General features: G+C 38.1%; 1 protein-coding gene across 7 annotated transcripts in view; it reads right to left on the reverse strand.

Annotated features, from left to right (window-relative positions):
• EYA4 (EYA transcriptional coactivator and phosphatase 4) overlaps nt 1-18,559 on the reverse strand; it is a 141,118-nt gene that overhangs the window by 17,681 nt on the left and 104,878 nt on the right. For 3 of the 7 annotated variants that reach the window (XM_069010740.1, XM_069010739.1, XM_069010741.1), the window contains exons 6-12: nt 16,776-16,842; nt 14,710-14,852; nt 14,422-14,565; nt 13,489-13,568; nt 12,925-13,105; nt 7,109-7,245; nt 5,528-5,611 (exon numbers count right to left, since the gene is read on the reverse strand). In XM_069010740.1, the coding sequence (XP_068866841.1) occupies nt 5,528-5,611; nt 7,109-7,245; nt 12,925-13,105; nt 13,489-13,568; nt 14,422-14,565; nt 14,710-14,852; nt 16,776-16,842 (836 nt within the window). The remainder of the gene's footprint in view (nt 1-5,527; nt 5,612-7,108; nt 7,246-12,924; nt 13,106-13,488; nt 13,569-14,421; nt 14,566-14,709; nt 14,853-16,775; nt 16,843-18,559) is intronic. The other 4 variants (XM_069010745.1, XM_069010744.1, XM_069010743.1 and 1 more) reach the window with 2 other exon arrangements.

Raw genomic sequence — 18,559 nt, forward strand, 5'->3', positions numbered from 1 at the left:
GCAGTTGATACAGATTTTGGCATAGCAGATTGAAAAACTTAGTAAGAGGCAGACAACTTCTGGCAAAATTGTATTTTGTGCTACTCTGCATAAGCACACAATAGAGGAAAAAATGATTTAAAAAAAGAATCTGGAAGTTTTCCCCAGATAATTCACAGAACAAAGAACGACTCTTTGGCCCGCAGAGGTATGATGTTAGCCAGATATCATTAGTGTGCAGAAGAATCAAGACCAGCTACAACACTTCTGTACACCTAAATACAAATTACTTTAGTTACATTAGGATGAAGGCACTAAACTGGAGCCAGACTGTCTGTCTGTGGACTTCTGTACCAGACTGGTCCATCCATCGGAATGTCTCCTGGGAGACTAGATAAAAATATCCTGGGAGGACCAATACTTCAGTGTTTTGATCAAGAGAGATCAGCTGGAATAAAGCCCCAAAAGCTCAGTGTCCATTAGTGGGAGAAATCTATTTAATACTGTCTTGGTATGTCAGGTTTCAGCACATGTTCAAAATCATTTCATTTCTTGGGAAAAAACTGCAAACACCAAAGTGACTTTAACAAAACCTCAGAAAACAAAGAGATGAATAGACTGTCAGGTAGATCCATTGTGACAGGAATTTGCATGCATGAAGCCTTAAAAATAAGCAAGAAAACAAGCAAAAATTTAAGAAGTGATTTTCAGCGGTCCTGAACAGACTTAAAACAAAACTAATCTCAGGAAAAAGTGGAAATGCTCAAATTTAATGCCAATATTTTAACCTAAAGACACTTCCCTATATTACGTATGTGGGATTCTCAGACTTAAGTTCAGCACTCACTCTCTCAAAGGGGACACTGTCCCAGGAGAGATTCATGTGGGTGGCAATGGAGGAAGAGAACACATCTCTTCTTAATAACCGTAGCTGGTGGCTGATGAAGGAAAACTCACGTACTCCATAGGGAGTCTCTGTTCCACGCTCTCTAGAAGGCAGTAGGAAAATCAACTCAGAGGTCTCAGACAAGGAGGGAGTGAATGGAGAGGACAACTGGAGGTGATGAGAGATACACTATTAACACAGGCGGACAAGAGAATATTTATGCGTGAATTTGGGAATGTCATCATGGATGTTAATGGTGACAAAGTTTTTCTGTTTAATGACCAGACAAGCAGACAGCGAGCAGTAAAAAGCTTCTGAGCCCTTTCCAAAGAAGTGCACAAGGTTAATGAGGCTTCCCTGACAACCTTCTGTCATTCTCAGTGCTATAAAAAATGGCAAAATATGATCATTAAGTGAGGATTTGTTTTGATTTTTCCACTTGGAAATCAAATTCTCCCTCTTCTAAGCTCACAGAGGAATTGTATTCTTTTTTTAAACAGTTGCACTGTGAGTCACAGCATTTATCTGGGAATCCTTGCCCTCTGGATTGACCTGGGAGAAATGAATGAAATATAAATGCTTGGAGCTAGAGAAAACTCCAGCTTAATCATCCTTTAACCAGCAAGAATAACTGGAATGCAATGGAATAAAGAATACACACTGTTCACAGGGAATAAGAATGCATCTCATAAACTTTTAAGAGATGATGACATCTGCTAACATGTGTCCTGTCACATCAACAAATGGTCTCTTAAGAGCTCAGCATTGTAGAAAACCATATCTGTCAACTGGTGCTCAGCTGCAAAAACTGTCATCATCCACACAAGTCACAGTATAACAGCTCCAATGCCAATGTTCGCAATTGGCTACTGCAGTAAGTAATTAAAAATAGAAGTGTACTGGTTTTATGAAGTACAAAGCAGATGAGTAAATGAGCTGAAAAATGAGAGGTGATCTTACTGCTGGGAGGCAGCACAGTTGTACTGTAGTTTTCATTCTCTTTCAATGTTAGCCCAACAAAATAACCAATACACCAAAAACCAGAGGGAAACAGTCACAGGTAGAAAACAGCAAGGCATGGAATATTCTTCTGTGAAAGCTTTGTATTTTAAATGTAGAAGTGATACTCTGGCCAACCTCTGGCCAAATCTCTCCCAGTTCAGTTGGGCTTAAAGCTATACTCTACTGGTGCCCAGATAAGCAGCAGCAATTTGCCCCCTTTTTAAATGAGATACTTACAGCTGCATCCTTCAGCAAAACACTAATTTTAACATTGCTATTATAAAATTTTGACATCGCTATTATAAAATTTTGACATCAAATAATTATCCTACCATGAAAAGTGCTGAACAAGTATATACCAAATAGAGTGTCCATTCTCAACTTCATAAATCCTCAGGCATAACTCAGAGATCTGCTCTTCGCTTGACAAATACACAACCTGAAACTTGCCTACTGGATCCCGGCCTGCCAAATAATCTCTGCCAATGAAAGCCCTAATTGCCTAAGGAGATGCTGGTTTGACTTTCCTTTTTCTCTTCTACTCCAACTACTTGTTAAACTGTAGAAATCTTTTGCAAGTGTTTATTTCTGGATACAACAGCAGCTCTCAAGTGCTCCTGCAGTCACATGTGGATCCCTATGCCAGGCTATGGATCTATATATGCTATATATATGGAGCTATATATGCTGTACCTCCTCTCACTGCATCCCTGTGCAGCCTGAGCTACAGCAGAATAGAGAGATTAAAAGACTAATTTATGATTTTTTTTTTTTTTCACCTTGTACTGAAATAAACAGCAAAAAGAGCTGGTGAAAATGAGGAATGAAAGTTTACATGTCAATGAGTAGGTGGGAATATCCTTGCCTGTCTGTATATTCCCACTAGCTCTGAATCAGTATCTCACTCTTTCTAAGTATGAAATGAGGACACTTGGTATAAGAAGTTGCCTTCCCTTAAAGCAATGCTTGCATTAAAAACACACTATTCTCACTTAGAAAATTTACATACGCGAGAAGGGAAAAATTCTGATTGTCCTGAAAGGGTTTTTTTTGGTGTGATTTCTTTTCTTTGTGAGTTACCTGATTATGTTATACAAAATGAGCTCATGAAATATATATGGAAGAACATGCTGTGCACAGCTGAGCATCTTGTGACATTAGATGCCTTTACTTTTTAAAATCAGGTAGCCAATCACCACAGATAAATAATTTAGTATTGCCACTCTTTTACACCAGCCTGTTTCTTTTTCCATTGTTAGGCAACAATTTTATATCACCTTTCCAGGAGAAACAGCTCTCTCAATACTTTTGAAAGACCTATGTGCTAACAAGACTTCTGCTGACAACCTCACAATTCTTGGAGTATTTACTCTCATAGCAACCCAATTCTGGTAAAAATCCAATCTTCAGTCTGGATTAAGACCTTGTATACAGATGGAAATCATACACAGAAAAGATAAGGACCATATGTACTGAACATGTCATGTACCAGAGACTGAGTGAAGTCTATCTGTGGGACCTTTCTCTTCTCCCATTTCTAACCTCTTAGGCACTTAGGCTCAGACACATCCCACCTTAAATTTAGACAACACTGCAATTACATGCAAAAGATAAAATTCTATGTGGCAATTGCAGTCACTGCAAGAAGGAAAAAGTCTACTATTTTTATTCTACAGGGTCTGGAAATGAGCACCTTTCCCTACTTGCGTGGATGCCACCTATCAGTACCAAAAAATAAAAACCAAAAAAAAGCCCAAACAAAACCTAACCAACCAACCAACCAAACAAAACCCCCCCCAAAAAACCCAACCCCCCCAAAAACAAAACAAAAAAGAACCAAAAAAAGGATTTTACTTTCAGAATTCCACAACTCCGCATCTTTTGCACCATAGATATCCATGACATTAGTTTGCTGATGTTGATCTCAGCAGAATAACTACATTAATTTCACTAAATCTTGAGATACTTTTGGTTCATATAAGACTTTATCTGCTGTCAGTACTACTGTCTGTTAATATGCCATTACTGATATACCAAGAGGAATTACATTTCTGTTGCTGTTTCCAAGACATTTTTCAAAGTTATCCACAGATGTTTTGTGAGCTACAAATGAGCTCTGATTTTTAAAACTATGTGTTACAGTTGGTTTAGGAAACATCCTAAGGGCACAATCAAAAATGGATGAAAGGAATGACTATCACTGTGACAATTCAGCAAGTCCTGTGGTTGTCTGTGGGCTCAAAGTGATGCAAAAGTTTGTGTGCAGCTAGGTTTCTCTCTTGTTTTGATAACTATTAGTTGGAAATGGTTCTGGCAAAGTCACTGTTTTTGCAGTGTCTGAAAAACAGCAGAAGAGGATTTTTTTGACAGAGAACTGAAACGTGCACAGATCTGGCACTGTGAAGCTGCAAAGCAAGGAAGGCTGTTTTTTGCAAGACATGAGTAACTATCCTTATCTTAGCATTCCAGAAATTCAGATTTACACTTGGCCTGTGACTTTTCCCATTAACTTTCTTTTTCAGTAGCCACAAAAGGTTGATTGCATGGAAGACTGGCCCATCTCTGGTTATAATCCACAGGTTCTGGCTTTGGACATTTCTAACCCACTGGTAGGGGAGGGGGTTGTGAAAAGCATTTCTGTGATGCATTGTTTTTCGCATCCTTTTCTCAAGCATCTGATTCTGGCTGGAATAATGATGCTGAAAACATGCTAAACAAGCCCCTTATCTGACACAGTATGGACATGACTATGTTCTTAAAAAGAAATACCCTTGCATTAATTTCACTTGAATAGAACAAACAGCACAGAGAAAAGTATATATGTACATACTAACATCTCCCTTGTCCATTTTCATCCTTCCACATATTTGCTTTGGTTTTTTGTTTTATCCAGGCCTTAACTCTACCTCTCCCATCAGTCTGCTCCTGTTGTTACACACCAGACCCTTCTCACCTTGTCCAAGCAGCCATTCCCCAGACTCCCAATACCAGCCTGGAGGGCTCCCAGAGCTCCTGCTCCTGCAGTCTGCCACTGACTCTCTTTGCCTCCCTCACTCTTCTTCCTGCTCTCCCACTCGTTGCTCTGTGACCTGAACTCCTTTTGGACTCACGGAAGGGGAGAGGATGCTTAAAACTACTTGGGAGAGGGTTTCACTCCCCAGCATTACTCAGCCCAGAGCCAGCCAAGAGAATCAAAAATTCAGTGAAAAAGGTGAGGAGTCAAAGAACAACATCTGCAGCTGGCATTGAAATAAGTCAGACTCTTACTCATCCTATTCATAAATTTCCCGGTAAATTCACCCACCAGCCCAGTTTCTTATTTCTTCCTTTACTCTTCCAGATACTGTCAGTTATTTCCATTTGTGCACTTCATCTATTATCTCCCTGCAATGTCTCTTCCAACTCACGTCAGGAACCTCATCCTTGTTCCTCTATAAATTCTCCTCTCATTCGCAGCATCTGCTTCAACCCTGCCTCATCTACTGTGCTTAGGGTCTGTGTCTCATTTCTCCTTGACTTCTTCATATTAACCTTCTGAAAATGGGGTTTACTGTACACTTTAACTTCACCCAAGCCATAAAGAAAAGAGAAGTGGAAAACATGTATGTAGTCAGGCCAGATAGCTGCAGTGAATTGACACAAAATTCACAGCTCACATACCTTGCCATACTTCTGTGCATATGATCCTGTAAGCAGCGAATGAAAAACTATGATTGTTTCATCCAAATCCCAAACAAATACACGCTGAAAACAAAATTAGGGAAAATATTATCAAACAAATAACATCACAGTCCCATCACCACACCACCCGGGGAGGTTAAAAGTAAACTGAGTCTTAAAAGGTTAACCAAGTACTTATTAACTGAGCAGGTTTCTCTGAAATCATCAATAAGAGTGTATCATGCACGGTAAAAAGTCAAAAGGCAGTAACTTTTTAACTCTTCAACTATTTTTTACTTGTTCTCTGAAAAGCTTTTCACAAAAGCTCTGTAATGCAGATTTCAGAAACGTGATGGGGGTCAGACATAATTGTTAAGGATAAACTACTTTCAGATACTTCTCTGTGGGTCTTATTGATTCAAGATTCTTCTTTATTTCTACTGATTAACTAAAATCTAGAATTCAAATAATACTGTAGGATGAAACATTATTTTAATTCAGTTTCATACATTCGATTTCACTCATTTTAATTTTCATTGGTAAATAATAAATTAAGAAAAACCAACCAACTAAAAGAAACCCTGACATGTAAGAAGTTAGTTTCTTCACTGGAAAAGCAAACAATGTAAGTTTCTGTACAAAAGCAACAGCATTTTCATTCAGTTCCTAGCCCTGCAGCCCACCCTGCTACCACAGGAGGGGCTATGTGGCCAGCCGAGTCCCAGCAACAATTTTGTCTTCTGCTGTACCCAGGACTGTTCAGTGGCGGCAGAGCAGTGGGGCACGCCAGGGCTGCTGTGTCGCCGCGCTGCTCCGGTGGCAGCAGGGGACACACGGCACTGGCAGGCAGCACAGCACGTCCCTGGTGCCAGAGCTGGAGGGTCACACACACGCACAGGCACTCTGCTTCCTCCTCCTGCTCCTGCCACCACATGGCACTGCACGGCTGACACGGGAGCGACACCACTATAATTACTCTGTTGCTAAGAGGTCACCTGTGCTTGAAATTGTCATCCCATAGATTAGGCAGATGTATTTCTTCGCTAAGGGACTGATCTTGCACATACTTAAGCACAGCCACAACTTCACAGAGGTAAGCTGCCTCATTTATAGCCACTGATATAACATACAAGCACAAGCACAAATAGGTGCCTAAATATTCAAAAGGCTATGGCCAGAGGATCCTGCATATTTACACTGCATCCATAAATGCATGTAATTAAGCTGAGCGATATATTTGAGGTTTCCTATTCAAAAAACTACAAGAAAATGTGACAATTTTGTACAGATTTGTTCTATTGAATGAGAAACTGTCAGGCACATAATCTAAGAGCTAAAAAACACAAGACTGAATTTCTACCTTTCTGCCTAATTTTGTCATGCAGAACAGTAAAGTCTCACTGTACATGTATGTTAAAACAGCTACTACCCTCTGTTACAATCAGTTAGTGAGTTCAGTTACACTGAGTCCACGATGTCTTCTAAAGTGCTTTAAGCTATTTTCACAGCTGCAGCATTCAGAATTTACACTTCCTTAGAAGAAACCTCCACGTTGATGTTCATCAATTACCGCAGACATACCTCCAAGTCACTGTCCGGAGGGGGTGATGGATTATTCTTCCGCCCTCTACCCCGAGACTTTGACCCAGAACTCCTACATGTTCTCTCATCAAGATCTTTGATTGGCGTGGAAGGGCTCTGCACTGTGTCAAACTCCCCTGTAAAGTCAATCATTCATGTCAAAATTAGTGCTGGATTTTTAAATAATTAACTTTTTTTCTCAAAGTTCAACACATCTGTATGCAAACTAGATGGCAAGAGACATGTAAAAAAACTTGTATATAAAGAATGATAATGTGGCTTGTCTTATCTACATGGAATCAGCAGATGCCATGTGCACTTTTGACTTTACCAATGAAACACTATAAACCTTTCCAGAGTAAGTGAGAGATTCAAATGACACATATACATGTGCATATACACAAAAACACACAAGCTCAGGCAAAATATCCATATCTCCAAGGAAGATATATTTTAGAGGTCATGCTAATGGTTTCTCAAAACATGAAGTACTGTTTAATTAAAGCAGTTAATTTCCCATGTTTTCAGTTCAGCTAGACTTATTTCCAAGGCCTGCTTTACGTTTACCAGAACACACTTTGGCACTCGTCCATGTCCCAGAACAGCTAGGCAGCTTCCAGCTTCATCTCCTCCTCCCATGCCACCTGCACTTTAGTAAAGTTCACTTTTTTCCTTCACCTTGCCTCAGCCCATAAATTGCCAGAGGAAAGCCTTAATATTAAATGCAATATTCCAGTTAGTACCTAAAAGAGGATGAAGTTGTATTTACTGTGTTCTGATCATCTTTCTCTAAGTGTGAAGATTGTGGGCTGTCGCAGAGATGTGCTGGAAGGGTCTTTGATCTGGTATGGCATAGCTGGTCTTAACCACACTCCAGTCTATCCCTGACTTAGCCGTTTAACTTGTTTTCCCTCTGGTCATAACAAAGGGCTTTAGAGGTGATCATAAACCAGTAGCTGTGTACTTCTGTGACTGACAGAAGTAAGTATCTCCTGAGAGGATGGTGTGGAACTTCTCTTTACAAATTACTTTAATGCAACAGCTCAGTATATGGAAAATATAACTTTCTTCACAACACAGTGCCCTTTCAAAAATTCTAGCAGCAAATGCAGTTTGGCTAGGTTCCCAAGTGCTAAATGACAAAAAAACCTCCTTCATCACTTATCCTGTTAATAATGATTTGATTTTTCTCCACTAAAGGAGGAAAGGGTACAGCTTTGATCTGACATCTACTACAGATTTTGATTCAAGGGAGTCCTTGAGCTGCCTGTAATTGAGCATTTCTGGGCCACTGTGGTAATATTTGTTAAAAGTGCTCATGATGGCACATCTACAGAATAAATTAACACTTGGTACAAATGTTTCCCAAAAGTCTTCTGTGATGCATCTGATTTTGAGCTGAAATCTGACTTTTTTTTTTTCATTTTTATTAAAAAGCATCACTGAGTGTCCAGCAGATGAAGGAGTTCCATTTTTCTGCTCTGTTCTGAACTTGCGAGACCACATCTGGAAAAATGCGTAGTTTTGGGTCCCCAAGTAGAAGGGAGATATTGTCAAACTGGAGTCAGTCCAGGTGAGGGTCACCATGACAGTTAAGGGGGCTGAGCATGTAGCAAAAGAGGCTAAGTGACTTTTCATAGAGGTATACAGAGAAAGGACAAGCCACACAGACAGAAATCCCTACAGAATGGAGAGAGAGAGAGTTCTTGTTGACTAATCATTTCTATTCCCAGCATGGTGTTGATCTCAGCAAGGTCACTGCAAGCAGTGAAGCAATCAATAAGGATCACATTTTCTTAGCTCCTTCCCCATAAGAACAGGAAAATGTACTTTGGTAATGTGCAAATGTACAAGAAGCATCCCAATCAGAACCCTTGTGCAGCAAAAACGTACAGTGGCTTTCAAAGAAGTTTCTGTACAAAAACATAGTCTCCTAGATTCTTCTGATTGAGTGGAAAAAAATGTCCCAAACCAAACCCCCAGAAACAAAAAGGCAAAAACTAAGTGAAGATGAATGCTTACATTCTTACCATAAAAGTCTTCTTATTTATAACATTTCAACACATTACAACAAAATCAAAACTCATTTCTGCAGTAATATACTAAAACATCTGTTCTCAATGACTGTGTTTATTCTAATCTACCAAAAATAAAATTTAAAAAAAAGCCCTGTTCTAAATCTGCTCTGAAAGTACCCAACAACTGAAGTAAATAACTCCGATTTTTATTTAGCATTAGCCATGACCTGGTGCTCCAGTCTTCTACTTGGGTCAATGCTGTTCACAATTGCATAATTATCTATTAATCAGTACTGTAACTAATCACTGTTCCTTGTAAAATCTAGATATTTAAAGCCAACTTTATTTCATTATGGTAATCTCTAAATCAGAACGAACAGCTGTCTCTTGCTTGAAAGCAAGGTATGCATCTATTTTAGAACTGCAGAAGTCAGTAGTGCTTGTTTTTTTAAACAACTGTAGGCCTAATTGCTCGATTTTCTTTTTACTAACAGCAGTCTAAAGGAGAAACTACACTTTTCTTATCCTCCATTTGCTTTAGAAATGAGGTCAATGCTGATTAAATGAAAATTTATTAAAAATTCAGCCCTGTAACATAAAAGAATGTGAGAAATTCTAGTACCAAAGAGTATTGAAAACATTAACATCATGAAGAACTCCTACTGCAGCTTGTATTAGACAGAAATTTTTATTACAATGTTTGAAATTTTTTAGCTTTTTCAATATTCAACACATGCCTAATAAATATACCTCATAGCCTTATCCCACCGGGACCATGAGCAGCACCAGTGATCCAAGAAAACAGTAGGAAAATGTTAAAACCAGAATATGGAATGACAGCTTTATCACAGATGTTCTTACACATACTCATACACTTGTCCAATATGAAAACTTTCACGCTGTGGAGACCTTGCTGCAGCTCCAGTTAGAGGACAGGGAATTACAGCACCATGTTACAAAGGGAATTACAGCACCCCGTTACAAATGGAGGTGGTCTTTCATATCCAGGACATTGTTTCCCACCTCTACTTCGATGATATGAACATCCTCTCCTCCTTGTTAGAACACAGTTCTACGACTTAAGCAGGAGAAAAGAGTTTATGCAGTCTGAATATAAACCTAATGCCATCTCCCAGAGAAGCTACAAAGGGTGACCTCTTTGTGGGTACCAAATTAAACTTTGCTGCATCCCAGTAATGGAATGGGAGTTAATATCCTATGGCAATTCACCTCCCCTAACCCTGGATATATGATAGCAAGGTGCCTTCACATGAAATTTTTATCCAGGCCCATATCCTCTGCTAGAGTTTTATTTGCCTCAAATTAAATGTACTCCTGTATTCAACAAATACACTCAAGTGTACTTTTCTCCTGAGACCTCATCTCCTAGTCCATCTGAGTTATCCCTATTTGAGATGAAGTGCCCTAGGAGATACCTTTTTGTCTCAGAAATACTCTGTGGTAACGAGTGCATTTTGAAAAATCTTAATATAAGGCAGGCACAATGCAAGCTCAGAAGTCCCTGGTTTAAGGAACTGAGCATTACACAGATGTGGAACGGATGAATTTCTGAGCCCCTTCATAATTTCCTTATGGATTGACTTTTGTTACATATTCTTACCAGACAGAGAAGCCAGAAGACAGCTTCAACATTACAAACCTGCTTTTTTTCCTGACTTCTAGTGTGTTATGGTTTGCCACGAATAGCAGAAAGAGTAAAATCTATTTCAGTTTTCATCTCATTTTTTTCATACAGTCAATAAATAAAATTGTAGCTGGTATTAGCTCTTGATGTGATGGGGCTTTATTATGAAAATGAGAAAAATCCTATATGTGTGAGGAGTACTAGAGGCTTTGATTAAATATTTGAATTAAGAGCCAGTGGAGATGCCAGAAGAATGAAGTGCCTTGTTGTGCTTAGTCTTAGGGTTTTGTTGGAGCAAGTCTTGTAAGAACTTGTTTGACAGCAAGTGAACACAGTGAGTGCTAAAGATCTGCAGTATGATCTATGATATCTGAAATGATCTCCAAGACACTGCCCCTCACCAGTGGAAATTTATTTTTACAGTGACACAGAAGGGCACAGGCATGTCATGTATTCACAAAGTGGGCGTTTCACTCTCAGCAGAGGGTCGCATGATCACTGCAACACTTCACAGAAATAAGGAGCAGATGAGGGCGGATTTGTTAAGTTCAGATGCACAACCTACTTAACAAGAGAACAAGTTCATATGCTTAAACAATCCACAACCAAGAAAAATCTTTACCGTTTCACAGATGTGAAGCCTTCAATACTTTTTCTACCTGTTCAAACTACTTAAGATTCCTTTTCTTTTGCCAGTTCTATTCAATACTAATGGTACTTGTAATACATGATACATTTACACAGCATTTATAGGAAACACAGATACCTAGGGGAGAGACAACATGGGAAACTGTCTGATTTTCTCAAATAAGAATTTGAAGGAATAACAAAGCAGCAAGGAAAAGTACACAGGACATACACTTGTAACTTGTGAGTACACTCCATACTCTTCTAAAAATTCTTTATGTATGATTCGTGTCTGTTATAGATATCCTCCACCTGATGAAATTTCACTTGATTTCACATTACCTGTAGGTTCTTCTTCCTAAATTTACATTCTGAGACTACTGAATAATGTTACACTTTTCATCAAAAATCAAAGGGATGTGTATCTCCCCATCACCATTCCATATCATATCCATATCCACACCACATCATACCCCACCCCAAACACACACAGCACAGCACACTGTTACAGTTTAAAAATCAGCCGGAGGAAAACATTTATATAGGAAAAATTTCAACTAATTTAATTAAAATTCCAGTGTTTTTAGCAAATTTAAGCAGTTTATATTAGGTATAATATAAACTGCTTATACTTTTCTACACAGTTACTTTTCCTTTGTACAAATTCGTTACAATAATACCTTTGTCTTTCTGCTGTATTTTTCAGTAAGGTGGTGCAGTTGTTAGGAAAATGTATGCAATAAGCTGATTTTGTGACTAAAGCATAAATTCCTCCCCTATTCAGAGCCTAATCCAAAAGCCAGTTTGTTAGTCTTTCAAGAAATGCTCACAGTCTGCGGGCAAGGCAGACACTGCCCATGGTGGCTGAGTGAAGCCAGTGCCCCTGAAAGAGACTGCTCTAAGGGTGCTAAAGAAAAGTGAAGAACTGCCACTAGCCTCCAGAGGTGTCCTAGGAATACAAGTAACAGGCTGCTGTGCTGTGGTGGCTGTGCACAAGAGGGCAGGGCTGGGCAGGCAAAGGGAGCCTCCTCATGTCTCTTAATAATGCTCTTGCAAATTCGACTACTTCAACACAATTTTTTTTTTATGGTGCTAATAAACCAATTTGTCTATTCTTGGTTACTTAAATTAGTGAATTAGCAAGCATGGCTTGTACATATTGGAATAAAGCCCATGTGCTCTTGCTAGCATGGCTGGGGTACAATTAAATGAAAAATGCTATCTTGTTTTAAATTCTTTACAGCAATACTTCAGAATTCGTAGGTGGAAGCAGGAATGCTCCACTGCCAGTGGTACTGAAAACCATCTCAGTCTGCAAAAAGCTTTATTTAATTAGCAAACAAACTGGACAAATTTCCTAACTAAACAGTAAAAAAGCTTATTTTGGGTGGTTTACATGATAAAATTTTCTGAAAGGCATGAGCTTAAAATATGAATATTCAAACAAGCCATTCAATCAATGCAAGTTGGATATTCAAATCCTGTCTTTATACAAGTAGACAATAAAATACAAAAATTGTTTTCACCTGAATGCAGATCTGTACCTGGTTGACTAGTCAAGCCAGGGAGAGAGTCCTGTAACTGGTAGGTTGATGATGATGAAGTGCCATCAGCTGTGTTGTTTGAGGTCATATATGCACCATATGTTGATGCTGAGTAATACTGTGCATACTGATTTTGGCCAAAAGCTGTGTATGATGGATATTCCTGAAACAGCAGATGCAGCAGAGCACTCAGTTAAACACAGTAATGAGTGAATTTTTTCCCGTTAAATATTTCTAAGTATACAGTCATATGATTTTTACTAGTGTTTTGAAGTCTTGGTTTAGCTTTTTTTAACTTTAATAATACTTAGTGTTTTTTTAATTTAAAGATATTTACTAAAAGACTACAGGGAAGCTGCTGAGTTATTTAACTGCTAAAATATGTAACTAGGGTTCCAGTAGGATTTTGATCATTTTGCACAGAAAATAGCATTGAACCACAGTGAGTCTCATTCAACATAACAGATCTAAATTAAAAAAACATGCTATCACTGGAGCTATATAAGTCCTTTTGTAACTGGCAAATAGAAATGGCAATATTCATACCTGTTGTGAACTACTGAAGTTTGTAGAATTTGAAACAGAATTGTTTGAATAAATAGTGGACGATGGTGTAAAACTAGAACCTAAAATTAAAAAATACAATTAACTGTGAGAACCTGTTTGTGAATCAAAACAAAATTCTAATTAATATATTCCATTTTAAGATGTAGAAAAATCAGAAAAAAACCCCAACATTTATTTTCTGTTATAAGTATGAAATAGTGTAATGAAACTTTAAAAGAAATGAAATGCATACAGGCATACATTCCTCTTCACACTATGCAAGGAAGGGATCAGCAGTGAGTCATCTCACCAATTTAGATAACATTTTTCAGTCTATTCCAGTCTCACCCCTCCTCAAGTACTGTTTTTCTCTTTTGCCTTCATTTCTAACACTTTAGTGTTACGTTTGAGAAACAAAGACCTTTTCAAAAGACTGTATCTGGGTGTTTTCAATCAATCTGTAATGAGGCATGTCCTTGTTTGCAACATAAATCAGATGATTCATATTGCAGTTTGTAATATGCAGAAGATTAAACATTGTATAAGAAGCCTAAAAATTATCCAAATACAACGGGTTATGGATGACCAGAGGGTAATTAATGAATTATTAACAAATGGTAAATGAAAGAATAAATATCAATTAAGGAGAAGTTCTAAAAAATTACTTTGATCCAAAGAGAAAGAAGTATCAAATTGTGTCATACTCAGAAACATGAAAACAAGGAAAAGAGACTTGTATATGTTAGTAAATACAATGAATGCTTCCAGTCCTGCCATGTGATTTCACTCCACTACAAAATCCAAAAGAAGGTGCAAATAGGGACTGCATTCCATGACCAGATCTAAAGTAACAGATGATCAAGATGAATACACATAAGCTTATTAGTACTGGAAAGAAATACTTAGCTTTGAATTTTAGAGGTGGCTACTCACCTGGCATCTGGTAAGAGTAGGGTGTTTGGCCTGGCTGTGGGGTGGAAAACCCTGGGCTGTAACTGAGGCACCCGCTCTGCAGGGGAGATTGGGTCTGTGAGAGCCCACTTTCCGTCTTGATGCCTGGCAACATTACACCCAAATCTGTATAAGAAATTAATTTTCAACTGATTCTTTAAAATATTTTGTTACAGTTGGGAAAACAAAAGAGAAAGCAAAAAAAAACCCACATTCCATTCAGCATTGCTTTTAGTTCTACATAAAGTGAAGTAATAAGTGGTCAAATACCGTAAGTGGGTAAGCTGTAGGGCTGTCCTGTCTGTGAGTAGGCTGTATAGACCGCTGGTTGCTGCATTCCTGAATACTGGGTTTGTCCGGCATAGGCAGACATTGTTTGAGCTGCTGGTGTAGAAAGAATGTGTGGATAGGGCCTAAATATCAGGAAAAATAGCATTACTGTGGCAACAAATACTTTGTATGTTGATTCAAGCAATAAAGTAAAGAAAAAGGTTTAAAGATGTCCAAAGGCAGTTCATTATTCTGCCAACTGCTCCTCTTCTGGGATTTGTTCCATCCCCCACTGAAATAAGCTGAAAAACACTCTGTCCCACATTCCCCAAGGCACAGTGAATATTTTATGCTGTCCCACCATTATTTAATTCTTAATCTACTGTGTCCACTTTTAGGTGGGCTGTGCCACTGCTGCGTCTCTATATGGATTTAACCTCTTTCAGCCGAGATCAGCCATTAGAAAAGCCTCCACGCTTTTTTAATCCAGTGGAGGGAAACTTGGACTACAAGGATAAAGGAAACACAGAGGTGAATGTTGAAGCTAGTATATTATGTCATCTGTATAGGTTCTGCTTCAACAGACATGCAGCCTCTAGCTTCAATGGGAGATGGATCCTACCCATTGAGAGCAGCACAAAAAATACAACAGTGCTTTGGTAACCAGATGGGCTTTAAATGTTCGGAAAATATGGGCTAGGGAAATAGAATGGAAATAAAAATGGTCTTTTATTTATGAATACTGAGGTTTTATAGAGAGATTGAATAAAATCAAGTTTAAAATTTTTGCCCTCCAGAGTTGCAAAAATATACAAAGAAACATTTTTCTTGGATTGTTTTGTAAGTCAAATAAGACTTTATGGACCAAGAGTTGAATAAACACACTCTGCAGAATTACACTAAATGAAACCTGGCCATTAAAAGCCATGACTAAATTTCAGATTCTAATTTTTTTTAAATTTTTTTTTCTTTCTAATTAATTCAGTACAGTTGGCAGCATTTACTATCAGAAAAGGATTATTCGTTAATTTAGATGCCAAAAAATTGTAAGAGTAGATAAAAAATTCTATTAAACCTTGTAATGTATTTGGCCAAAAGTATCTAATTTAGTTTGCCAAAACCTGGTTTAAGTGGAAAGAGAGCTCTTACTTCAAGCACCTACTTTCTGTATTAATAAATTTTGGCTACCATTATATGAATGCAAATTTGCTAAAAAAACTTGAAAGAGCGTAATTGGCTCTTGAACTTTTAGATTTAATATTTTCTCTGTATCAAAGTCACACCAATAGCTGTATCAAATACACGGAAACAAGCAGGTGGCATACTGGAATCAAGAACTCTTGTGCACAACACTGATCATAGGACAAACAAACTGATAGGCTGCCAACTGCAGCAGTTTCATACAACACCTTTGGTGTTCCTTCCTAAAGTTCCCACTCCTGGATTCATGTCACTGCCCAAGAGTCAGTCCCCACCCCTGCCTCCCCCCCCAAAAAAAAAGTGTGAAGAAGTTTTCTATTCCTAACAAAAACTGTTGGCTTAAAAATAATAAGATTAAAAGCTAATCCAATTTATTTGATTTTTAAATCTTGTGATATTGGAGAGGGACAAGGAAAGGGTGGTTCATGATTGTGGAATGTTTGGAAGCATTTGGCAATGCTGGCTGTGGAAGGGTCAGGGGCAGGGTTACCCCCCAGTATGCAACTTGTGCATGCAATTGTGATTTCTATATATAAACTGACTTCTTCGAAATATATCTGTATGTATTCCCCGCATATGCTGTTAACATTCTGATGTCTGAGAACACAGTAGTCTGATTATTTTACTTCTGTTGTGTGCTGATATTCAAGGGTATTTCTTGTGCAGCAATACTGCACAAAGCAGGATCTTACTCTGCAGACACATGATGAAAAAAAGTTGGAGAGGGAGTCAGTACCAGCGTCAGTACTGTGGCTTAAGAATTTTCCTTTTTCTCTGTTTCTCCTGCTGAACACTTGTTTGCAACAAACCACAAAACTGCCCACAGCCAAGATCTATAAAAGACTAGAAGAGGTGCAGACACTAACTTGGAGGGATATATCTGTGGAGAGTACTGGTGCGCTGATCTGGGACTGTAGCCACTACTTGTTATTACTGCAAAACAGAAAACAAGAGTACAGCAGTTAGAAACACCATGAGACCTACACAGCCAAACAGTGTGAACTACTGCAGCAATACTAACAGAGAAGCCTATTGAAATGGACGACTTTTCAAGGAAGCAGATGTCACCTGAACTGCAACATCTTAATACAAAAATTAAAAAACTCCCAAATCATTCATGGTTGTGCAGAACTCTTTAGTTAGCATGGGTTGTCATGCTTTCTCAACATGACTAGCACATTTTTGAGTATACTGCAGAGGCATGTGTTTCATGCATCAGCTGTGATCCACACACTGTCGATCTTTCAAATTTGCAAGTTGTATTAAAAGGGGTAGTTAAAAAGAATCTTGTGATTTAACATACAGTATTTCATGGGATTGAAATAACACACACATACCTTTATAGTCTCACATTAACAAGTTCAATTTTAATACTGGATAGCAAAAACATGTTTTGTATGGTTGTGACTAATTTTAGTTAGCTTAGGTGATGGAAGATACTGGATTGAGCACTAGAAAGCAACTACCATTCTTTATAAACAGGCCAATTAGCACATATCCCCTAACAACAGCATTTTTATTTTAAAGGATGTATAAACACTCCTGTTCAGTAGCCATCCAAATTGTGTATATCTATACTATTCACAGCTGCATTCTTCCAAGAAAGCTAACAGAACAATAGTCATAACCCATTAAAATTTCATCTAGAAGCAGTGGTCACACTGGATTAATTCCAAGTGTTTGGAAGTTTCCCTTTCCTTTAGCCATCTGTCTTGACTAAGACAGATGTATTCCAAATATATGTACTCTAAAGTGTTGAACCAATCCCTTCAGAGCAAATCCATACTGGGCAAACATACAGAGTGTCTTTATTAGGCCATCTGCTGTTCATTCACTTTTCAAAAGATTAAAGTAGTACACAATGAAGCACTGGAATTTCTTTAGTCTAATCAATCATAGTTGTACTTCAAAGTGTACTCTCTTCCTGAGTTATTCATAATGGTAGTAGAAATGAACATTCAGAATTTTATAAGTGACAAATAGGTTTAAGTTCCTAACTATTTTATGAAACATGATCTATTTCTACATCCAGCCCTAATTAACGTCTCTCAGATCTATTGCTTTGAACATATGCAGAACTTCATATTTTTAAAGCTAGTTTAAATGCATTTAGAATGTGTAGGACTTAAAAGGAAAATACAGTAGAGGAAAAACAATTAACTTCTTTTTAAAATGTGCAGTTAAGTATGGCTTGAAAGTAAAGAAGAATTGGATAACAACTTTTAAAACATGTGCCATTAGATTTAATAAAATAGTTGATGTTTGAAAAGATATTGAGGGTTTGCCTGTGATGGAAATCTGCTAAATTTCATTTTGTGTTGATATTGTTTTTGAGGGCTTTTTGAGAATGCCTTTCTGTGGTTTAAGCTCAACCCACAGAGCAATCTGCTACGTGCGCAGGCAGCTATTCCCAGAGTCAGACAAACCTATAGCTGTTTCTATCAACATAACTGGTCCATAGAACTCTAAAGAATGCTCTTGGTTATTTAAGGCTTGGTGAGTAATTAGTCTTCCCTGTTGTAGCTCTGTGACCTTTCTAAAGACAAGCAATAGCAGCAGAGTGACCTTGGTGGTTCTCAGGGAAAGGAACTTTTGTCATCCATTATCGGCTTATTGGATCATTTTTGCCATACTGCTTCACTTTTTGTCT

This window comes from Aphelocoma coerulescens, chromosome 3 (assembly GCF_041296385.1).
Source record: "Aphelocoma coerulescens isolate FSJ_1873_10779 chromosome 3, UR_Acoe_1.0, whole genome shotgun sequence".
In the NCBI taxonomy this organism is placed as follows: domain Eukaryota; kingdom Metazoa; phylum Chordata; class Aves; order Passeriformes; family Corvidae; genus Aphelocoma; species Aphelocoma coerulescens.